We start from the raw sequence: 24873 nt of genomic DNA, 5'->3' as shown, positions 1-24873 counted from the left end.
TCTCTGTACACAGAGAGCTGTTACCCTTCCCTTCATAGTTATGACACCTTCTGTAGTGGGGGCTCCAAAACTGGACACAATACTCCAGATGTGGCCTCACCAGTGCTGAATAGAGGGGAATAATCACTTCCCTCGATCTGCTGGCAATGCTCCTACTAATGCAGCCCAATATACCGTTAGCCTTCTTGGCAACAAGGGCACACTGTTGACTCATATCCAGCTTCTTGTCTACTGTAATCCCCAGGTCCTTTTCTGAGAACTGCCATTTAGCCAGTCGGTCCCAGCCTGTGGCAGTGCATGGGATTCTTCTGTACTAAGTGCAGGACTCTGCACTTGTCCTTGTTGAACATCATCAGACTTCTTTTGGCCCAAACTTCCTGTTTATCTAGGTCACTCTGGACCCTATCCCTACCCTCCAGTGTATCTACCTCTCCCCCCAGCTTAGTGTCATCCGCAAACTTGCTGAGGGTGCAATCCAACCCATCATCCAGATCATTCATGAAGACATTGAACAAAACTGGCCCCAGGACTGACCCGCTTGATATCGGCTACCATCTAAGACATTGAACTGCTGATCACCCCACAATCTACCCAGCTTTCTATCCACCTTATAGTCCATTCATCCAATCCATACTTTAACTTCTTGGCAAGAATACTGTAGACCACCATATCAAAAGCTTTGCTAAAATCAAGGTATATCATGTCCACCGCTTTCCCCATATCCACAGAGCTAGTTATCTCATCATAGAAGGCAATCAGGTTGGTCAGGCATGACTTGCCCTTGGTGAATCCATGTTGACTGTTCCTGATCACCTTCCTCTCCTCCAAGTGCTTCAAAATTGATTCCTTGAGGGCCTGCTCCATGATTTTTCCAGGGACTGAGGGGAGGCTGGGTTAGGGTTAACCTGCGGATGGTCAATGTAAACAAACTGTCTCACAGCCTGCCAGCGGATTACCCTGATGGGCCGCAGGTTGCCCACCACTGCAACGCGCAGAGCCCCCTGCCCCCCCCCCCCCCCGGGGCTGCAGGGACATGGTGCCAGCCACTTCCTGGAGCAGCACGGGGCCAGGGCAATCAGGGGGCCTGCCTTAGCCCTGCTGCCACCCCAGAGCCACTCAAGGTAAGCAGCGCCAGGCTGGAGCCAGCACCCCATACCCCCTGCTTTGAGGGCCCTGCCAAACCCCAAACCTCTGCCCTGAGCCTCCTCCCACACTCCGCACCCCCTCCCGCACCCCACTCCCCTGCCCTGAGCACCCTCATACACCCCACACCCCTCCTGCAACCAAACACCCTGTCGGAGCCCCCTGCTACTCCTCCCTGCATACCATCCCAGACTCCACACCCCCTCCTGCACTCCAACCCCCTGCCCTGAGCCCCCTTGTACACCCCACACCCCAACCCCAGCCCTACATTCATGGCCCTGCATGCAATTTCCCCACCCCGATATAAATAGACAAGATACACTGTGGAGTTCAGGTCCAAGGTTTCCTTACCTTGTCAAATATTTTTACTTTAAACAGTTTTTTTTTTCTTTTTAGTAGTTTACATTTAACACAGTACTGTACAGTATATGGGTTGATTTTTTTTTCGTCTTTGTCTCTGCTGCTGCCTGATTGTGTACTTCTGGTTCCAAATGAGGTGTGTAGTTGACTGGTCAGTTTGTAACTCTGCTGTTCATAACTCTGAGGTTCTACTGTACATCAGTGGCTGTTAGAGAATACAAGGAGTTCTGAAAACCCTGTTATGCATATATAGCAGAACTTCGGAGTTATGAACACCAGAGTTACGAACTGACCAGTCAACCACACACCTCATTTGGAACCGGAGTACAGAATCGGGCAGCAGCAGAATCAAAAGGGGGGCCGGGGGGAGGCAAATACAGTACAGTACTGTGTTAAATGTAAATTATTAAAAAAAATAAAGGGAAAGCAGCATTTTTCTTCTGCATAGTAAAGTTTCAAAGCTTTATTAAATCAGTGTTCAGCTGTGAATCTTTGAAAGAACCACCATAATGTTTTGTTCAGAGTTATGAATAACTCTGTTCCCAAGAGTGCTACTCTGAAATCTGTTCCCAAGGTGTTCACAACTCTGAGGTTCTACTGTAGATAAGAAAAGTGGTTTGAAAGGTTGTGGTGGCAAGCCTTGATTGGGAGTCTGATGTGCTAGTTGAGCAGCAGAGATACTTCCCTCTGGCCAGAAAAAGATTTGACTGATAATATCAGAACAGGAACTTGCTTTTTAGATATACAATATCTCTCTTTATCCCACATCCAACTAAGTGAGTGAGACTACCTTAACTTACAAGAAATGTAAATCTGAAAGATAAGCAAATATTTTTATTTTTCCTGCTTATAATGCATCTTGTTTGTATTAAGATAACTGTTGTATGAGTAATTTCACACAGACATCTCCAAGGAAGAAGAATCTCTAAAGAGGAAAGCGTCTGAAGAGTAAAGTGTGTCTGGAACCTATACCCTCTTACTGTTTCAGTCAAGGGGTATGGACACAAGTGTCCTTCCAGTGAGTTATATTGCCATCAGGCGCTGCAGGCGAAAACACACACACACACGGCACCACTGTACAACTTTATATGTAAGAAACAGTACTGACAGACCACCTTTCCATTGGAGTTTATTAAAAAACAAACATTTTTACAAATTCCAAAATTAGCAATGTGGCAAGATTATTTGTGTTTCCCACCTTTTGTTCTAGTCACACTTTTTGGTCTCTTTGTTTTCTTTTTCAATGGGGTTGCTTTTTCACCAGCAAATGAATTGTTGGTATATTTTTTTGTATTTTTTAATGAAGTACCAAATCTGTGCTTTGGACCAGAGTCCTTTACGTTGTCTGAACTTTTCTTGTTTTTCTCCTTCTCGACGCAGCGTTTCACTCTAAGCTTTCTTCCCTTCAGTTCAGAGTTGTTTAGTTTCAGAGCAAGATGTACAGCATCTGTATTCTATTAAACCAAACACATTAGTTTTGAAGGTTAACAATTGGACGGACATTACCTATAAAACCAGAAATCTTTTGTATACATTCTGCCTATGCAAAATTATAAAATAGAAATCAGTCTGGATAATAGAGCGTATGTATTGTGTTCAGGAACATGAGCAGACCTCTGTGCAATACATAGTTACTCTCTGACAAATACTAGCTTTGAAAGCCTGATTCACCAAAACATAGACACTTATATTCCAAGGTAGTATTAAACAGAACTTCCCATTGAAAGAGACAGAGAGTTCCACTTAAAAATCTGACAGCATGAGATGCAAGGGCAACCAAGGGCCCAGTCCTGAGTCCTAACCTCCCCTTTTCCACCTTCAAATCACTCCTTAAAACTCAGTAGTCCACAACTCCTCTTGTGTACAACACTTAGTTTGTGTTGTATCTGCTTAATTTACATTAAATGGCTCAGAGAAGCGACATATCTTCCTACCTGTCTGTAGAGTGCAGTGTATACTACCATTACTGTGTAAAAGTCAAAAACATAAGATTCAGGCAGATCTTCATTTAGTATTTGGAGAACTCCTGGTCTCCCAGAACATTATCTTTCCATACCTCAAACAGAACATAGCCAAACCCTTTGCCAATGCCAGTGTTTTTGTCTCTCACAATTCGCACTGCTACTACATTTCCACATTCAGAAAAGTGTTCTCGCACAGTATCATCTTCAATTTCTGCAAGCAAGAGGAGTCACTGTGGGGTTAGGGTTATGTTAATGAAATAGACACTGCTTTAGGAGTATTACCAAAAACTCTGCTATAGTTTAAAATTCATATACACATATTTTAGATGCTTTAGTTAGGCAAATAAATTTGATCTGACAGGAAATTATCTATACATTAACAACAGAGAATACATAAACTAGGACATTTACTTTGAAAAGTGCAGATTAAGCTTTAAGAAACAATAGAACACATCATTAGGCAGAAACAAAGCCTAGGTTAAAATGTCAGTTTATCAAACAATTTACATCTGTGGTTTGAATGGAACTAAAATTAGTATTTTTTAAAACCTGAAACAGCTATTTCACCTTCTATAGCTCTGACTTGTGCTTAAGGGATAATCAGTCTAAATGATAATAGGCCTGATGTGACACTTCTTACAAACATAATATACTTGACTGAAGATGCTCTTGGTATAATGATGCCAGTTAGGTGTGAGATTTTTGAATTGATATAGTTAGTTATACAATCACTAGTGTGGATGCAGTTCAATTAGTACAGGTTATTCTTCTTCCTGTAGAGGAATAAGCTATATTGTTCTAAGCTGTTTATGCTAGTATAAATCCATTCACACTAGTGGGAATTGTACTGCTTTAACTATACAGGTAAACTTAAAGGGATATAAAATTTGTGTATGTAGACAAGGCTTCAAGCCCAATGTCAGTGCGCTCTGGAAATAATTGAACTGGTTCTTCTGCAGAAGCAAATGAAAAAATATTTTTGTAGTCTTACTAAACAAACTTTTAAAACAGTTACCAGAACATAATTTTTGCAATCTAGATTTTAAGGCAGGTCAATTTTTAGATCTAAATAATTTGATTGTACTTCTCAAAAAAATTCACTCAACAATCAGAACTGAAAATGATGACGTTTTAGCAGCACTAAAGGAGAGATTACCATATATAATCGTTCACTAGCCTATTCGTTTATAAGCCGACCCCCCCAAAATGGTTAGGTAAAAATAGCAAAAACTGTATGATCCTTTCATAAGCCAACCCTATATTTCAGGGGTTGGCAAACTTTGGCTCCTAGCCCTTCAGGATAAGCCGCTGGCAGGTCGGAAAGTTTTGTTTACTTGGAGTGTTTACAGGCATGGAGCTCCTCAGCTCCCAGTGTCCGCGGTTTGCCGTTCCCAGCCAATTGGAGTGGCAAACCGTGGCCACAGGGAGCTGAGGGGCTCCATGCCTGCAGACGCTCCAGGTAAACAAAATGACAATGTATTAGATATTCAATTCAATGATTCTATAGAGTTTAAAATCATCAAATTTTGGTGTAGACTCATTTATAAGCCGACCCCCGCTCTTTGATGCGTCACTTTTTTACCAAAAATATTCGGCTTATGAACAAGTATGTACGGTAATTACCATTTACAGTAACTGGAGTTCAAGGTGTCTGTCCTGATGGATGCCCCACTTCAGGTGCACCGTTCGGTCTGCAGAAGCACCATAGCCATCCTTGTGCCCTATACTTAGGACATATAGGACTGCAACGGAAAAACCACCCTTGGTTCATTCTCTACTGCAAAGTCTCACAGACACGAGACTCCAAAGCAGAGCAGAAGGTGAGCAGGTAGTGGAGCAACCATAAGGATAAAAATTTCAAAGACCTCCAGTTACTGTGCAAGGTAAGTAACTTCTCCTTCTTCAAATAACGTCCTATCGGTGCTACACTTCAGCTGACTCCCAAGCAATACTCCGTAGAGGAGCTGGGTGCTTTGAAATAGGATCTAAAATTGATTGGAGGTTGGCAGTCCCAAATAAAATATCTGCCTGGGATGCATGCACTAGAGCACAGGGCTTTGAGAATGCGTGGATTGAGGCCCACATGGCAGCTCTGAAGATTTCTGCAATAGGAATATTCTTTAATATGGAAACAAAAATGGACTGTGATCTGGTGGAACACACTATAACCCTAGGAGGGCACGGGATATCAGCAGTTTCATGTCAGGAGAACATACAACCAGCAACCCTTTTGGAAAAATCTGTGGGTGGACGTAGGTGTTCCGTTAACTCTGTCTGCAACAGAAATAAATAATCGAGGAGAGGCCCAAAAGGGTCTAGTCCTGTTCAAATAGACTACTAACTCCTGCCTAATGTCCAAGGTGTAAAGGATGGCATCAGTGTTCCCTCTAATTTTTTACAGCCACGTGCGGAATGAATTTTGTTATGTGCACCAATATGGAAGTGGTGTGTGAGACATCACCTTCATATTGGTGCACAGAACAAAATTCATGTGGTGGGGGTGGGGCCAAGGAGTTCAGAGCATGGGAGGGGGCTCAGGGCTGAGGCAGAGGGTTGGGGTGCGGAGGTATGAGGGCTCGGGGCTTAATAGGCAGCTGTGCAGCCGTGCAGCTTCGAGGGAACTTAGGATGGCATCCTCCCTAGACCAATGAAACTGTGTGTGAAAAAACTGGCAGATGAACAGCCTGATATGAAAATCCAAGATGATCTTACATAAAACCAGGGGGAATGTGGCTGGATGGATACCTTGTGTTTAAGGAAAACTTGGGGGGAGAATGTCAGCCATCAAAGCCCCTAAAACTCACCATCTCTCTAAGCCGAGGTGATAGCCACCAAGAAAACCGTCTTCATGGCTAAGTGTAAGAGTGAACCCGTGGCCAAAGGTTCAAAAGGAGGTTTCATCAGAGAAATAAGGACTATGTTCAAATCCCAGCTGGGGTGGGCTCACTGATGTGTGGAAACTGGTTAGATTACCCCACAACTTCTAGGTTCATCAAAGGGTTAGCAAACACTGGAGAATGGACTGCCACAACGTCCAGTAGGCGAACTTAACGGAACTCAGAGAAAGGCCTGCTTTCTTCAAATCAAAAAGGCACTTGCTCTAGGATCTCCAAGAGGGGGAGAGTCAGTAGAACACAGGTGTAACATCTCTTCCATTTCTGCAGGTAAGTTTTTCTAGTTGATTCTTTCCTACTATTCAACAGAACCTCTTGAACCTCTCTGGAACAGGAGAGTTCTATCCCCAGGAGCCAACCAGGTAACAAGCCTTGAGTCATACAGTGTTCAAGTTGGGGTGAAAAATATTTCCTGAGTCCTGAATGAAAAGGTTGGGTGTTAATGCAAGACTGATAGAAGAGTGAGAGCAGAGACGAATTAGGTATACTAACCATACCTGTCCCTGCCAAGTTGGTGCAATTAAGATGATCTTGACTTCATTCTGCTTGATTTTGTTTAAAACTCTGAGGATGAGAGATGTCGGAAGATAGGCATACATTAGGTTTTTCGACCAGGACACGAGAAAGGCATCTCCCAAGGAATGGTGACCTTGACCTCCTCTTGAGCAAAACTTTTTGCCACTACCACTAACAGGAAGTGTGCAGAGATCTATTTCTGGGAAACCCCAAATGAGAAATATCTGTTCTAGTATAGAGTTATTGTGTTCTCACTCGATTCTGAAAGTAGTTCCTGCTGAGACCTTCTGCTACGGTGCTTTGGAGGCCAAGTAAACAAACAGCTTGAAAATCAGGTGGGCTGTCCACCAGTTTCATAACTATAGTTTCTGCACGAAGAGAAGGGGTCTCGCTCGCCCCTGACAACTTATGTAGTACATACTGGCCCTGTTGTCTGTCATTATTAGTACAGATTGTCCTTTGATCATAGGAAGAAAGTGTTGGCAGGCATACTTGACGGCCCTGAGCTCCAGAAAGTTTATATGGAGAGAAGATTCCTGGGCAGTCCCCCTACCCTCAATAGTATGTTCCTGAAGATGAGCCCTGCAGATAAGGCATAAAAGGCATGCACCAAAAACTATGATGATGGTGGGAGGTAGAGGGGCAAAGAGGATTTCCAAGCAGACTTTACCTGGATTCTTCCACCAGTCGAGAGAGACTAGCATATAGGGAAGAGCTTGTTCAAACTGTGTCTGTTGGGAGTATAAACCATTCTGAGCCAGACCCGGAAGCAGCATAGATGTAACTAGGCATGTAATGGGACAAAGATGCATGCTGTCATGTGATTGATGAGCTGCGAACAAGACCTGGCAGTTACCTGAGGGCTCACGTGGACTTGCATAATCAAATCTGTCACAGTAAGAAATCTGTCCTCGGGTAGGCAAGCTCTGCACATTGAAGCATGAACTCTATTCACTAAACAGGTAAGAGAGAGGACTTCTTGGCACTGAGCTGAAATCCTAGCATGCCAAATAGAGTTGTAGCTTTTTTGACAGTAGCTTGACTTGGGTGTAAGAGCTTCCTTTGAGTAACCAATCACCACCATAACCAAAAACTCTGAGCCCCCAGTGGGAAAGTAGTACTTTTTATTTGATCTCTTCGAAATTGGAGGTGCAGAAGCTGGGGTTTGCCAAATTATGTTGGCAGGCTCCAGCAATACCTCCTTTATGGGCAAAGCTACTTGATTGGAAGATGGTGTATGAAGAATGCCCAAGTGTCTATGCTGGGTCTCTTGGACTTCTTCCAAGGGGATATGGAGAATGTCAGTGACTCTCTTCATCAAATCTTGAAATTGCTTGAAATCATCTGTGGGTGACCAGGGGGAAAGGATGGCATAACTGCTTCATCTGGGAAGTACGAAGAAATATCTGTTTGAGGGATAGTCTCCGTATCAGTTCTTTTTGCTTGCTCTTCAAACTCCTCCTCCTGTGGTGGGGATTGATGTGAGGGGAGGGACAGAAGAGTGCTCTTTCTGATCCTCAATTTGAGAGCTAGGTGCTCTGGAGAAATGTTGATGGTAGGCTACCCAAGGATCCAATATGGCTATTAGGGAGGGTCATAAATAAAGGGATGAGGAACCCAAGGTTGGTCATACCAAAGGGGATGTGGAACAGCTCGAGGCTGTCTGTGTCTGAAGGGTCCCTTGAAGAGAAGGTTCCAAGAGAGTCAGGCCTGGACTGATCACAGAAGGAACCTTGGATAGAAATTTGTGAGTCAGAAGAACTGTCGTCTCCACAGTCCGCAGGGGTGATGTGGAGGGGGGAGAGGAGGAGACAATGGTGGGGTAGTAGGTTGTCTGTCCATTCCCATGGGCACCAGGAAATTAGTTGGTTCCGATGAGTGATTTGTTATTGGGGATAAAGTAGGCTGTGCTACTGGGAGAGTCTTCCTGCACTCAACAATGGAGAGACAGGTTCACTGGAGACTAATAGGTCTCTGGAGAATCTGAATTCCTGCAGTACCAGGTGGATCTGTGTAGAAACTTGATGAGTCTCAGCAGTGGAAACCTGCAGTACCGAGGGTGGTGCAGACTGCACTGGTACCATAGGCGCTGACTCCATGGGTGCTCTGGAGCTGGTGCGCCCACGGGGAAAAATTAGTGGGTGCTCTGCACCCACCAGCAGCCAAGCTCCCTACCCCACCCCACCTCACCTCCTCCTCCCCTGAGCGCACCGCGTCTCCGCTCCTCTACCTACCTCCCAGTGTTTGTCACCGCCAAACAGCTGTAGCAAGCTCCAGGAGGGAGGGGGGAGGAGCAGGAACGTGGCACGCTCAGGGGAGGAGGCGGGGAAGAGGCGGGGCTGGGGTGGGGATTTGGGAAAGGAGTCAGAATAGGGGCAGGGAGGGGGCAGAGTTGGGGAGGGGACTTTGGGGAAGGGGTTGGAATGGGGGTGAGAGGGGGTGGGGCAGGGGTGGAGTGGGGCCGGGGGCCAGAGGGGGGTCAAGCACCCACCGGCACCAGTAGAAGTCGGCGCCTATGGCTGGTACCAGTTGACTGTGGTACCCAGATCCATCAGTCAGCAATAAGGAAGTAGAGGTTGCAGTCAGTACCGTCTTCCTTGGTGCAGAGTCACTAGAGTCCATAGCATCTGGATCATGCTTAGATGGTATCAAGGTATGCTTCAGTACCCTTGTGGTTTAGCTGTACTGAAAGGTTTAGATGTAGAGGGACCCTGGGTTCGGAGGCCACTTGAACCCTATGTGAGGCCGGAGGTCTCGACTACAGCAAGTCTCTTAGGGCCATCTTCTTTCTGAGGAGATTTGGAGCTCCTCTTGGCAGATGATTTGGCACTACCACCTGTAGAGCTCTCTTGTGAAGATCTGGAAGGTGATTCAGCTGCAGAGGTCGTTGGGATGCTGTAGTCACTTGAAGGCTGGTGTAGAGGGAGGGTATCTGAGCCTGGGTCTGATGCAGCTCACAGGGGCATTCCATCATGAGAAATCCAAGTTCTCTCTCTCTGTCTTTCCTGGAAGTCTACAATCCTGAGCTGATTTTGCACTTACACGGCATGTGAGTATCCCCAAGCAGTTGATACAGTTTGAACGGCTGTCACTAACTGGCAAGTGAGGCAATACTTAAACCCTGGGGATTTAGGCATGCCCCATGGAAAAAGGGGAAGGAGAGTTCCTCCAGGAAAGAGAGGGCACAGGAAGAAACTAGAAGCCTCTCAGACACCCCCCTCCAAAATATAAACGGTTAAATCTAATCTATTAGTATTAATTAAACTAAAGATTAACTACACTATAAAGTACAAACTAGGTAGCTAGCTAAATAAACAGGCACCACCAGACACTATGTCTGAGGCCAAGGTGGTTGAGAAGGAACTGAGGGTGGTTTGTCCATCGCATCCCTATATACTCTCAATACAGAGCACGAGGATAGCTAGGGTGCACATGCGGACCAGACGGGTACTGCTACCAAAAATCCCTGATCAAAGATACAATAGGTGCATGTGCACCTGAAATGGAACACCCACAGGGACGTTACTCAAAAAAGAAGGTGAAAAACAATGTATTTACATTGCTAGAAATTTATAACCACCAATAACTTTGCCATTTCACAGTTAAGTTTTAGAATAGGTTATCTAATTTTGAAGTTTTTTTAATATTTAGGTATCTATATATATTACCCTAAATCTTAACAAGTAAAGAAGTATTACTATCAACATAAGTGTCAATTATTTTACATTTACTGAAAAAATAAAATTATGGAATATTGACTGAATGTGAACATCCATTTAAACTTACCATATGAGAGATTTCCCACAAATATAGACCTCTTATTGTCATGCTAAAAAACAACAACAAAAACAACAATAAGCTACTAGGTTATAGGCAAATACAGAAAAGTTCTTCTGAAATCATGTATATTACTTACAGAAGTGGCTTTTGAAGCAAGGTCAACTCTGATGTGAAATCCATTGGCAATTTGAGTTCCATTTCTATTGTAGCACAAGAGAAAAAGGAAAGCTCTTAGTACGCAAACAGAAACGGCCAATGAATGACTAAAATGTTTGGTTTACAACCTATCACTGGTTTCAAATATAACATTCTTAACAAAGGCAGTTTAAAAAAAAGTTAGACAAAAGTGCTTTTATTTTGAGTCAAACACAATAAACTAAACAATTCATACTTGTAATCTGACATCCTGTAAATCCATTCTCACAAAATATAATGCCATTAACGAGGAACAAAAACGAAACATACCTTTTAAGAGCTTTAGTGGCAGCACCTTCTTCCTTAAAAACCACATAAGCATTAATATATTTCATATTAGGATGGATCTTATGCCTGAAGAGAAAGACAGAAAGTTTATCCCACTTAAGCAATTCTTATGGTTCTCCCCCCGCACCCTCCCACTCCATGGTCCTGTGCACATATCATGCAAGCCTTGATGTAATTTAAGGTAGTGACTTCAGTTCTCTCAGATATACAATTAGCAATATCTACCACAGTAGCCAAAGGACCTTTAACACCCCCCCCTTAACAGTCATCTTTTTCAGAGCCAGTTTCTGCAACTTGCTGGGCATCCTCAACCCCTAATGAAATCCCCAAGAGTTGGACATTCTTAGTACCTCGCAGGATCTGGTCTTTAGTAAAGAGAAAAACTTGTGTAGTGGCAAGTGATTATCTACAGCAGTAAAACTACTTGTAGGAATTTAAGAAGTTTTTAATCACAGAAATCATGGAATGCCTATTTTATACTGAGTTTGTGGTTTATTACAACAATCTGTAACCCAATAGCCCTCCTTTTTGTCCTATGACTGCAGAGTTATTAACAGGTCACTCTACCTTGAATGTGAATGGTCCCTTACAATATGTGCTAACGACTTATACTAAACAATCTGTTCCACCTTGCATTTTGCTGTGACACTGGGAGTTCCTTTCCCAGACCTGAAGAAGAGCTCTGTGTGGCTTGAAAGTTTGTCTTTCACACCCACAGAAGTTGTTTCAATAAAAGATACTACCTCACCCACTTTGTCTATTTTATATACACACAGAGTTGATTATAATTATTTTTAAAGATAAAACCACACAAAATAAAAGATAGGAAGGAAACAATCATGACCAAGTGTAAGTGTGTGTGTGTGTACATATAACATAAAAAAAGGTTAAAAAAAATTTGTTTCCCCTTTAGCAATAAAATCTGAAACTCAAAGGAAAACCTACTTTATGGCTGCTAACTTTTTGGATAAAGTATCCTCTGCTGGAACCTTCAAAACAAAAAAAGCATTAGCTGAAATGCCTGACTGTGCTTATGAATATATTTCAAATATTTGTGCTTGAAAACTAAGGTGGAGGAAAGTTCAACAGGTATTTCCACCCAAAATAATATAGCTGCTCTATCAGGTAAAATTATTCAAACAGCAATTAGGAGAAATTCCAAGGAAGATATTAAAATGATAAAGAATGAAAATCAGTTGGGTTAGTTTATGTTTTTTGCATTCTAGCATGGTGATTTTAATTTATACACAGCATTGATTTACAATGAAATTGCTAGCTCTGTAAAATGGCCTCTCAATCTGTGTTATGGTACTTCAATCAAAGATTATCTTTAGCAAAACAAGCAACAATATTTCAGACATTTTTCTCCCAAAGAGAATGTGGTTACAATGTAATCAAGTGTTATTATCGGAAGAACAATTTGTGTTGACAGCAAGGTCTACCGCAGAAGCCAGTCGCTGCTCTCAAAAGGCTCAAGTTAAGTATTTCTAAGTCAAGAAATATGGCTAGTGAACTAATAAAGATATAAGATTTATGAATGCTATCCTTTAAGATTACACAACTACTTTTATCATATAATGTAAGAGGAAAGAACATACCAAAGAACGGAATCGAATTGATTCTATCTGTCCATATTCTTTAAAAAATGACTTCAGCATCTAAACAGAAATTGCATGTATTTTCAGTTCATTTTTTCAACCCAGTAACATGAATTATTATTGCTGAATAAGAAAGCATTTTTATTTCACTCATAAAAGGTAGGAGGAATTAGGTGACCATTACAACGTCCCTTCCAACCCTATAATTTCTATGAATTACTACTATAAGGGCTTGTCTACACTACCGCGGTAGTTCGAAGGCTGGCAATCGAACTTCCGGGTTCGATTTATCGCGTCTGGTGTGGACGCGATAATTCGAACCAGGAAGTGCTCGCCGTCGACTGCAGTACTCCACCTCAGCGAGAGGAGTACCGCGGAGTCGACGGGGGAGCCTGCCTGCCGTGTGTGGACCGCGTCTGAACCGCGGTAAATTCGAACTAAGGTATGTCGACTTCAGCTACGTTATTCACGTAGCTGAAGTTGCGTACCTTAGATCGAATTGGGGTGTTAGTGTAGACCAGGCCTAAGATAGATAAGGAAAAAGGTCAAAATATCTTGTAGTGCTTTTGCTCTATCAAAAGCAAGAAAAATACTGAGTGCAAAAACTGAATTAAGCACTCTGGATGTTTAAATACAAGAAACATCTATAAGATTGTAAGAGTATGATCCTTATTTATTTTCTTTAACCATCAGAATTATTCCTTGGGTTCCAAATTCTCTGCAGACTCCAGCTGATGAAAGAAAAAGAAGCTGGTCTGAATTTAGTTTCTCTCGGCCAGGGCCAGCTTTAGGCCGATTCACCCAATTCCCTGGAATCGGGCCCTGCGCCTTAGGCGCCTTTTTAACTTTTTTTACTCACCCCGGCAGCGGTCCGCTCCGGGGTATTCGGTGGCCCCGCTCCCCTTGGCCAGAGCGCCGGCCGGAGCGCGGCAAGCCCCACGGCCCCGGCCGGAGCACGGCTGCCCCACGGCCCCGGCCGGAGCGCGGCAAGCCCTGCGGCCCCACTCTCCTGGATGGAGCTCTGGCTGGAGCGCGACAGCCCCGCAACCCCGGCCAGAGCGCCGCTGCCCTGTGACCCCGGCCAGTGCGCTGCAAGCCCTGCGGCCCCGATCTTCCGGCTGGAGCGCGGTGGCCCTGCGACCCTGGCCGGAGCGCAGCAGCCCCGCGATCCCGGCCGCAGCGCAGCAAGCCCCGCGGCCCCCCTCCCCCGCCCGCCAAGCTGAAGTGCCGCCCAGGGAGTACAAGCCCTAGGAATCGGACCCCGCACTTGCTAAAGCCGGCCCTGCTCTCACCCGCCTTCCTCCATGCTCCTGGTATTTATTTGAAATTTGCACATTTCATATCATATAACAGGAATTTCTAGACTCAAATGCAATATATATATATATAAAAATAAATACAAAATAGTGCAGGGGTAGGAAACCTATGGCACACGTGCCGAAGGTGGCACGTGAGCTGATTTTCAGTGGCATTCCACTGCCTAGGTCCTGGCCACTGGGCCGGGGGGCTCTGCATTTTAATTTAATTTTAAATGAAGCTTCTTAAACATTTTAAAAACCTTATTTACTTTACATACAACAATAGTTTAGTTATATATTATAGACTTATAGAAAGAGACCTTCTAAAAACATTAAAAGGTATTACTGGCTCGCAAAACCTTAAATTAGAGTGAATAAATGAAGACTCGGCACACCACTTCTGAAAGGTTGCCGACCCCTGTAATAGAGCAACCTATTTAATCCTAATTTCCCCTATTTCTCTGGTACTGGTAGTAAAGAAGCAAAACATGTATCAATTTAAAATATCCACAATTTGTTAGAAGTAATAGTGGAAGATTGTATATTTAGGAAAAAATTAGACAACCAGTGAGTACACAATATAACTATATATAGGAAAATGCAGATATATATTCTTCTTCTAAGTCTTTTCCATAAGAGAAGTATCTATGGTCCAGAAAATGACCATTTGGTTAATTGAGGGGCACTTGTACAATCATGGGCAAGCCAAAACTCATATCTAACTAGTAGCTGTAGTTTTTAATATAAACCACTTATCTCTGGAATTGGCTTAGACTCTACTTTCTAGATTGAATATGAAGAGTAAAGTTTAAATTTTCTATCTTGCCAGAGTTATTTTGGGACTATTCCCTTATTAGACTTGAACAATTAAGGATCAAATTTTACCCTTAGATGCAGGCTCACCAATCACAAAGTCTTCAAAGGAAGCCATTTGTATGCACCTAAGGCCAGAATTTGCCCCTTAGTAACTAGTGTAAAAGTATCACCAAGACCTTTCATTTATTAAAAAGACACCGTCAATTTGAAGTTTTTCTGAAAATGACTAATTGTTTTAAATGTCTAGTTTCTGATAAAAGCATCCTGTAAATAATATGCTCTGATTTTAACATTTCCTTACAAAAACTGTAGGTCTTTCTGATCCTCATTAACATTTATAAAGATTTTTTCAGCAAGGGAGAAATTCATTAACTATACAGGGAAGCAGGGTAATTATATACAAAGTGGTGCCAAATGCACAAAATACATGAAGATATTTTCTCTCTAGCATCTCTCAGTCATAAGTGTCAGTTTTCAGACAACTGTCCTTTTCAAGTTGAGAGAGTACCTTTAAACCAAGACCTGCTGTGGCTCCCTTTAGCCCACAGAAAACTATTCACTTACCTGTACAGTACAGCTGATAGGTAAATTCCCAACAAACACAGTTCTCTGATTCTTTAGCATCTCCTCAGCTTCGTTAATTTGACTTTTCTCCTTGCACTGTTTTACATCAATTTCATTAGCTGAACTAGCAAGGCTTTTGGTGACAGCTTGAGATGTTCTATTTTTTAGCTTCTGTTTGACCTTGATCCCTTTTTCTTCCTCTTTTTCATCTGCCTGTTCCAATGCACACTCTCTTTGGCACAAGTGAAAAACATAACCAGATTGTTATGAAAAGCTTTAATTTTTTTCAGTCACAAAAGGGAAGTTCTTCATTGTAATTGTTCTTAAATTGTATTTATAAATTAAATTGTACAGGTGCAATAACAAGACAACTTCCATTTTTAATGGAAGGATTGAAATGTTATATACATTAAGCAAAAATCCTGACCATAACACTGAAAGGAATTATTTACCGGTGTATTGAGTGGTCATTATTGCCATTTGATAGGCGTGACTGAGTAGATAGCAAAAGTAAATCAATTTGATGCAGATTAAAATTTTAAAATAAATTCAATTCTTTTACCTAAATTAAGACTAAAAGTGAGTTGTTGTCTTTCTAACATTCAAGGCACACACAATCTGTTGGGGAAGTTCTCTGTCTACATGCTACTAGATCTCGGTCTATCCAAGACATATGCCAAAAAAGTTATGTGAACAATAACTGACACCTATTCAGTTTTAAAAGCAGCCTCTCAAATGTTATGGATGACGTAAGCAGAAACAGCAAATGTAAGACTGCAGATTTGGATATGGAGGCTGTCAGTTAAAGATGCAACAGATGTGTCAGAGAGCATACACAGTGGTAACCTTATTTCCAAATGCTGGAACTGAGCGAATGTCATTGTCAACAGGCTAATACAAAGAATAACTTTTTCATCACTGGAATGGTAGTACCTCGCTCACACATACATTTCTAAGGGAATAGATAACATAACAGAGGGTTGCTCTAACAGCAAACCTGCCTCTTGGGTAATGGGACTGCTAAGAGAAGAAAGTCACGGACAGCCTGCTCATCTACCAGCACATCTCCTCTTTGGGATTTAGGTTTCTTTCTTGTATAAAGCAGACTGTAACCTTAGGGAGCACACCTCCTGCAAGAGGACACCTTAGTTCATGCCTCTCAGGGTAGGGGATTAATGTTCCAGACAGTCTCTGTCCTTAACTCCCAAAGGGTGAGGGATTTTATTCTCTATTGGGACAGTCTGTATGAAATTATCCATAGTCCCTTTAAAGTCAAGATTAGAAATAGTAAAACAGAACAAATAAGCCTTTTATTCTCTGACGTAACTATATCAGCAAGATTTTGACCTATCTACGTGAGGCTAAGCTGCATCGTATTTAAAAAAAGTGTTTACGTACCTGTTTGCCAACCTTTTCTCTGCTATAGACAATTTGTTCTTTTTGGCTTTCTTCAGTTTTATAGGAGGTTCTCGTTTAGTATTTGAGCTCTGATCTTCTGTTGCCCTTTCCACTTCTGTATGCTTTCGTTTCTTATTCTCCTTAAAAAAAAATTGTATGGTGTATAAAAGTTTATTTCTTTAATATATGACCTGTTACAAAACAGAAAAGCTATTACATAACCTCCTCATTTTATATGACACACTGAAAAGCCATTTCAATGTTTTCTACCATGTGATCAACACCTACAGAATATTTTATATGACATCCAAGTACATTCAATGACGAAATACTTAAGTACACAGAAGAATCTTCATTTTTATTTTATTTTATTTTATTTAACTGAAGTCTTGGAGGACATCCAAAATGTTGATGTAATCAAGGGTTCTTAAATTTAAATGAAAATGCCTGCAGTCTTGCAGCACAGAGATGAATTCAGAACAAGAATACCCTCTAGAGTACAAAGGTCTCTTTAGTACAACTGTTTTTACCAGCAAGAAAAAGGTGAAGATCAAAACTATTCAATCAAGATAAAATTTAAGTAAACTTTTAAAAGTTTTCATGAACTTCTGGTAGATCATTTCTAAGTTGGCCATTTCGGTGGCACAGACAGATAGTTCTGACAGATACTCAAGATGAGGTCTGAAAGTGATCTCTCAAACTCCCACACCCCAGACCACTGGAGACAGTGATTTCATGAAGGGTCAGGCTCAGTCAGTATGATGTGACCCTACTTTTCTTGGGGCCAAATCCTTCCTCTACATACTATAAAGTATAAATCAGGGCAGATTCATGGATAAGAGATCACTGAGAAACTGTATCTCATGCGCCTTGGAGACAAGAGAAGAAAAGTGCTATGTTGGCCCAAGTCTGTCACAATACCGCTTAAACAGTTCTGATGAAGCTGACGTAGGTATTTTAAAAAGCCTTTTTGTTCAGCAAGTCTGCAATGAAACAACAATCGCTAATGTATTACATGACACTTAAGGTTTATTATTGTACAGCTGCTGTTTACTAAAATGTCTTTTTTAATGTTAACTGATTTTCCTCAATTTGCATAGGATCATAAATAAAAATAATACTGGCATACATGGAAGAATGTTAATGTGCTGTGCATCCACATATTATTCCCTGAATGATTGTTTTAAAGAAAAAAAGTCCATGTCAGAAATAAAGACATTACTCCCATCTTAAGATAAAGCAAAGTCATTAAACTGTCATCGCTCAGTCTCTGTAATACATGCATGAGCAGACAAAAGTAAAAATGGCATCACTTCTACAGCTTGTCATGCTGATAAAGTATTGTTGTTTCTGTGACAATTCAATCTAGATGTAGTAATAGTGCCAATATTACTGCAAAGGTTAGATTATACATTAGCTTACAATTGGATTGGAGAACCCATAAAGTTTATAAGTCATCTTGGTTTTGGGGTAAAGTCACTGGAAGAAATTAACATAGCCATTATAATTTCTTGCACTGTATATGTAAGCAGAATTCTTACCTCCTCTGATTAATTAAATGCTGCCAACTATTTTAATTTTTATATTTTATGTTCATTTTCCTTTTAAAAAATTGACAAAAAATTTTCCTATGAATTTATCAGCTCCCATTTTTTGTTTTAAAAATAAACTAAAACATTTAAAAATTACTTAACTTCTATTTATTGCATAACCATTTTCAAATTCAACTGAAACTGAAGATATGTAGCAAATGCTAAATTAAGAAAGGACCTGAAAACAAGCAAAACTGATCATATTGTGCATTGACAGTATGTCTAATATAACTTCTAAACCTTAATGATTTGATTCAATAGGGAAAGTTTTTCAATGGACAACAATCTGGATGTATCATACACCAATCAAAATCTCATAATGCATAGATATCAAAAAAGAGTCAAAGGTTTTTCAAATCACTCAACTGATGATCATCTGACAACAAACCAGAAGCCAGTTTGCTTACTTTGTACAAGTCATCTGAATGCGAGTTGTCTTACAATGCTATTAAGGGCAGAAATTGCTGTTTAGCAAGTAAAGTTTTCTGTAATTCTTTCATTCCATTTTCTTCTTCTTGTGGAAATAAAATAAAATTTGATCTTCTATACAAGTTCTATAACAGCTTGTAAATAATTACTGAGGAAATGGTAAGATACCACAACTACCCCTGCACCGGCCAAACATACTAACATTCGGGACGATGAAATGAGGAAATATGATGGCATGCAGAATAACCACAACAGTGTATTAGTTACACTCTATCATATGCCAGGCCCTTAGCTAGTTTTAAATACAAAAGCCCAACATATTGTCTTTTATTAATCTAATAATCAGATATGGTTAACTCCGTGAAGCTAAGGGCACTTGCTGGTCTTTAATGAACTGACAAAGGACCTGTAAGGAGTGCTTCATCACTATTATATCTATATGTTTAAAATATTTGTTCCATCTCCTCATTTACGTGTACTGTTTTGTTTGTTTTTATTTTGGGACTCAAGGTGAATAAGACATTATTAGTCATCTTGCTTCCCCTGTGGGAACAGAAGATATATATGGAAAGCTGCCACTACCTCCTTCAACTGTCAGACAAGTTAGTTTTCTGATATATGGATTTTATTTATATTCACAGTCCTCATCAGACGAGGAGCACTAGTCAGACACTTGAAAACTGGGAGTTAGATCCCAGCGTTCCAAGAAGTTTTCAATAGAATCTGCTTGGTCTAAAGGCAAAACCAAAACCATTTCTTATGAGAAGGGTCATTCATTTACAATGAAGTAACAATATATATATATATAAAAAAGTTACTTACTCTTGGCACAGCAACAAACACTGGCTGTATTTCAGACTCAGAAGCATTAAAAAGATGTGCCAGGGGGTGTGGTCTGCATGTTGTGGACTTATTTTGAAACAAACTGTTGACCACTTGTCCAATGACATAGTCTTCAGATGATGCACCTGCTTCATTTCTCTCACATTCCTTGCTATTAAAAAAAGGAGAAGAAATTGTTCATCTGCTGTCGTTCAATACTGCTAAAGGTCTCAGTGTCGCCAATACTAGTCTAACTTTAGGTTTTAGGAAGTGCAACAGATTTAGAGAACCAACTCCAATATTTTCAGGAAAATAAATCACTTGCACACTTATAATTCTAACCATTTCCTAAAACAATACAGGTAAAGACAAAAATTTTCAAAATGTTGCATGAGGAAATAACCACCATAGCCAATAACTTTAAGTGGAGTCATGTGGCTAAGACACTTTCCAACTGTTCAAAAGTTTAAGGGAAACTATTTTGTAAATTAAAGCATCAGTTGTCTCAAACACACTGGACCGTGTGTTAAAAGCTGCAAAAATGTAAAAGAAATTAAACTTAGTGCTGAATTTCTTAAGACAAATAACAATCTTGTAGATGAGGAAATTAATTGAAGAAAAAAATTAAGAGCTAAGCAACTATATCTTGAATGACATTATGACAGGGGAGCAGAGTGGGCATAACTGTTCATAAATACGTGGATGTATCAATAATACAGGAAGTGGAAGCATTAGCAATACTTCACTTTTCTATAAACCTTCCAGTTAAAAGTTATTTGCAAATAACATCAGAAACAAGAAGCCTGCCAAACAATCGGAGGGGCCATCAAGGATAAAGGCACTACAGGAGCACTCAAAGAAGATAACGCCATTGCGGAGAAGCTAAATGAATTATTTGCACTGGTGTTCAATGTACAGGATCTGAGGGAGATTCCCATACCTAAGCCATTCTTTTTTAGAAGACAAATCTGAGGAACTATCTATGATGTTGCACCCATAATGCTTTATGGCAATATGCTTATGAATGTATATATGACATAACTGGAATATGTTTTATGCTACATATGCCATGTAACAAATATATGTAAAGGTTATGATCTACTGAATATATTCATCCTATTTGTATGCATGTGTCATTAGTGTATTCGAAGTTATGAATATTGGCTGTATACTTGTTTGATTTTAAATAGCCTTAGTAAGGCATTTGGTCAGCTTCTTTAGAAAGGAATTTGCAAAGTTAAGTGCCCAATCAAGAAGCACCTAACAGACAATGGATCTTGGAAAGCTCCAATCCACATAAGAAGTCTACATGAGGACGTTCAAGGTAGCATGTGAAACATGGGGGCTACCTGTAAGTTCTGAGTCATGCATGGACATGTGACTTGCCCATGTGACTCTAAAACTTCATCTTGTAGCTGGAATTCTACACAGGGGAAAGGAGGGATATCCACCCACAAGAGGAAGTCTATTTAAACCCCTGGAAGACCCCTCCATTTTGTCTTCAGCTGGCTCAAGAGATAGCAGCTCCATCCCAAAGGATACCTGAAAGAAACTGGAACAAAGGACAGTAACCACCGGCGGTATGAGTGATTGCTGGACCCAGACTGGAAGGAGAGGAGTCTACACCTCTGAGGGTGAGATTTTATCTGTATTCAGTTTTCTTACTGTATTAGGCATAGCCTTGCGTCTTTTATTTTATTTTACTTGGTAATTCACTTTGTTCTGTCTGTTACTACTTGGAACGACTTAAATCCTACTTTCTGTATTTAATAAAATCACAGTTTACTTATTATTTAACCCAGAGTATGCATTGATACCGGGGTGAGGGGAGGGGCAAACACCTGTGCATATCTATCAGTGTTATAGAGGGTGAACAATTTATGAGTTTACCCTGTATACACTTTATACAGGGTAAAACGGATTTATTTCGGGTTTGGACCCCATTGGGAGTTGGGCATCCAAGTGTTAAAGACAGGAACACTTCTTAAGCTGCTTTCAGTTAAGCTTGCAGTTTGTGGGACGTGGTTCAGACCTGGGTCTGTGTTTGGGGCCAACAAGCATGTCTGGCACATCCAGGCAGGGCTCTGGAGTCCCAAGCTGACAGGGAAAGCAGTGGCAGAAGTAGCCTTGGCACATCAGCTGACAGCCCCAAGGGGGTTTCTGTGATCCAACCCTTCACACTGTCCCAGATTGATGTGTCAGTAGAGGAGGTTTTGAAACAAATTCATAAATTAATCAGTAATAAGTCACCAGGACCAGACAGTATTCGCCCAAGAATTCTGAAGGAACTCAAATATGACACTGCAGAACTACTAACTGTGATATGCAACCTATCGCTTAAATCAGCCTCTGTACCAGATGACTGGAGGATAGCTAATGTAACACCAATTTTCAAAAAAACCTCCCAAGGTAATCCTGGCAATTACAGGCTGGTAAGCCTAACTTCAGTACCAGGCAACTTGTCTGAAACTACTGGATAGTAAAGAACAGAATTATCACACACATAGATAAACACAATATGTTGGGGAAAAGTCAACACAGCTTTTGTAAAAGGAAATCATGCCTCACCAATCTATTAGAATTCTTTGAGGGAGTCAACAAACATGTGGACAAGGGTGATCCAATGGATATAGTTTACTTTCAGAAAGCTTTGACTAGGTCCCTCACCAAAGCCTGTTAAGCAAAGCAAGCAGCCATGGGATAAGAGAGAAGGTCCTTTCATGGATCAGTAACTGGTTAAAAAAACAGAAAACAAAGGATAGAAATAAGTGGTCAGTTTTCAGTGAAGGGAGGTAAATAGTGGGGTCCCCCGTGCTGTTCAACACATTCATAAATGATCTGGAAAAGAGGGTGAACAGTGAGGTGGCAAAGTTTGCAGACAATACAAAATTACTCCAAGTAGTCAAGTCCAAAGCTGACTGCAAAGAATTACAAGGGGATCTCACTAAACTGGGTGACTGGGCAACAAAATGGCAGATGAAATTCAACGCTGATAAATGCAAAGTAATGCTCATTGGAAAACATAATCCCAACTATACATACAAAATTATGGAGTCTAAATTAGCTGTTACCACTTAACACAGAGATCCTGGAGTTAAGGTGGATAATTGAGCAGATGGTTTCAGACAATGTGCGGTGGCAGCCAAAAAAACTAACAGAATTCAGAACCATTAGAAAAGGGATAGATAATAAGACAGAAAATATCATAATGCCACTGTATAAATCCCAAATCTTGAATACTATTTGTAGATCAGATGACTCTATCTCAAAATAGATAAAAAGAACTGGAAAAAGTACAGAGAAGGTCAACAAAAATGATTAGGGGTATGGAACAACTTCCATATGAGGAGAGACTAAAATGACTCAGACTGTTTATCTTAGAAATGAGATGACTAAGGGGGGATATGACAGAGGTCTATACAATCATGAATGGTGTACAGAAAGCCAAAGTGTTATTTACCTCTCTTCACATAATACAAAAACCAGAAGTCATCTAATGAAAATAACAGATTTAAAACAAACATAAGGAAGTACTTCTTCACACAATGCATAGACAATCTGTGGAACTGGTTGCTAGGGGATGTTGCCAAGGCCAAAAGTATAACTGCATTTAAAAAAAGAATTAGAAAAATTCATGGCAGATAGGTTCATCAATGGCTATTAGCCAAGATGGTCAGGGATGCAATCCCCTAAACCTCTGACTGCCAGAAGGTCAACTGAACAACAGTAGATGGATCACTCAATGATAGCCCTGTTCTATAGCAGCAATGTCCCATAGGCAACTGCCACAAGAAAGCAATCTAAGATCTGTTCTAACTTGCAGCAAGGGCATGAAACAAGACTGACACCTGGGTAGCCCCACAATCAGGGGACTGTAAAAGCACTTTAAAGTCAACTCTGCATTCTTATAGCTTATGTAGGCTATATTGTATAATTTTCCAAGGCTCATCTTTTCTTTGTGCTTGCTATCTCTCTATACACAGCTAGCAGATTATATTTTTATATCTTTAGATGACAGTTCAAGTCATATACTATAGTTAAACTTAGCAAAATTTGATTTTTTTCTTATACATAATTTGTAGGGTGACCAGATGTCCCGATTTTGGGGTCTTTTTTCTTATATAGGCTCCTATTACCTGATTTTTCACACTTGCTGTCTGGTCACCCTAATAATTTGACATATTTACTGTCAGGTGGGTTTTTTTTTTCCAGATCAATTTAAATTTTCAGTTGTGCAAAATTACAGTGGGGCTTTGAGACTTATTGAGTGACAGCACCCTGCACAATGGGGGGGGGGCGCATGAAAGGGAGTCCGGGGCTCTGCAGGGACCATCTGTGTGCTTTTGACGTGATCAAGACCTGTATGACAAACGCAGGACGAAGGCGTGTGACTCCGGGCACGCTGCGGCGCAGTGCCCGCTCCTCGTGCCAACGCGGGACGCCCCCTGCGGGCGGGCGGGCGGGCGGGCGGCATCCCCCCCCCCGGGTTTGAGCAGCGCGCGGGTCCTTGGACTTCCCCCCAGACCTGGGAGCGGTGACGCGCCATCCCCTCACCCCCGCTACTGGGCAGGAGGCAGCAGACAAAGGCCGGGCCCCTTCATCCAGCACCCTCAGGCGAGGCTGGGCGGGACTGGGGGCACCGGGACCCCCGCTCCCGCGGCGAGCACCGGCCTTTCCAGCTCGCGCCCCACTAGCTGCTTTGCCGAGGCCTCGGACACGGAGCGCACGTGCGGGGGCGACGGTTGATGGTTGAGAAGGGGTGGGTGCCGCGCGCTCTCACCCTGCTCCGCGCGGCGCGGGCCTTGGCGCTTTCGCGTCTTTAGAAGTTTTCATCTGGGTGGGAGGGGGGAGCTCAGTTTAGCCCCGACCTCGCTCCGGGAAGCGCCGCGACAAGCGAGCAGCAGAGCGGAGCGCACGACCAGTCCCAGCCCATCGATATCACGTCACTTCCGGCGGCGCCGCTCCCGGCGGGTCTGGGTGAGGCTCCAGCGCAGCGCGCCCCTAGCGGAGAGCGAAAGCGAGGCTGTTATGGGCGTGAGCCAACCGGCTTCCCAAAGGTCCCGCCGCGGGGGTGGAGCCGCGCGCGTACATGGGCACCGCCCCCCAAAGCTCAGACCGGCGGCCCGGGATGTTTCTGCTCCGAGTCCCTGCTTGCCCCTGGTGCCCGCCCAGTGCCTTCGTACGGCGCTGTCAGGGGGCGGGGCTGCCTGTCTATC

At 42.0% G+C, this 24873-nt stretch overlaps 1 protein-coding gene across 1 annotated transcript; it reads right to left on the bottom strand.

Moving 5' to 3' along the window:
• Positions 1-2615: 2615 nt before the first annotated feature.
• On the bottom strand, positions 2616-24602 carry RBM34 (RNA binding motif protein 34). The gene is made up of 11 exons (XM_024198457.1): positions 24438-24602; positions 19658-19829; positions 16815-16954; positions 15417-15648; positions 12739-12798; positions 12086-12129; positions 11123-11206; positions 10794-10857; positions 10664-10706; positions 3560-3678; positions 2616-2957 (listed from the first exon to the last, which is right to left on the bottom strand). The coding sequence occupies exons 1-11, from the start codon at positions 24488-24490 to the stop codon at positions 2685-2687; spliced, it is 1284 nt and encodes a 427-aa protein (XP_024054225.1). The 5' UTR covers positions 24491-24602; the 3' UTR covers positions 2616-2684.
• Positions 24603-24873: the final 271 nt, after the last annotated feature.

Source organism: Terrapene carolina, unplaced genomic scaffold (assembly GCF_002925995.2).
Source record: "Terrapene carolina triunguis isolate 2854851 unplaced genomic scaffold, T_m_triunguis-2.0 Scaffold85, whole genome shotgun sequence".
Lineage (NCBI taxonomy): Eukaryota > Metazoa > Chordata > Testudines > Emydidae > Terrapene > Terrapene triunguis.
The sequence above is the reverse complement of the archived record's forward strand: the minus strand, read 5'-3'. Positions and strand labels throughout refer to the sequence as shown.

Excerpts from the sequence above, each read along its gene's own strand:
- RBM34 (XM_024198457.1), bottom strand. The coding sequence starts at position 24,490 with ATGAAAACTTCTAAAGACGCGAAAGCGCCAAGGCCCGCGCCGCGCGGA. Across the intron at positions 10,707-10,793 it reads TTGCTTCAAAAGCCACTTCT|CATGACAATAAGAGGTCTAT; the intron begins GTAAGTAATATA and ends GTTGTTTTTTAG. Across the intron at positions 2,958-3,559 it reads TTGGCTATGTTCTGTTTGAG|AATACAGATGCTGTACATCT; the intron begins GTATGGAAAGAT and ends TTGGTTTAATAG.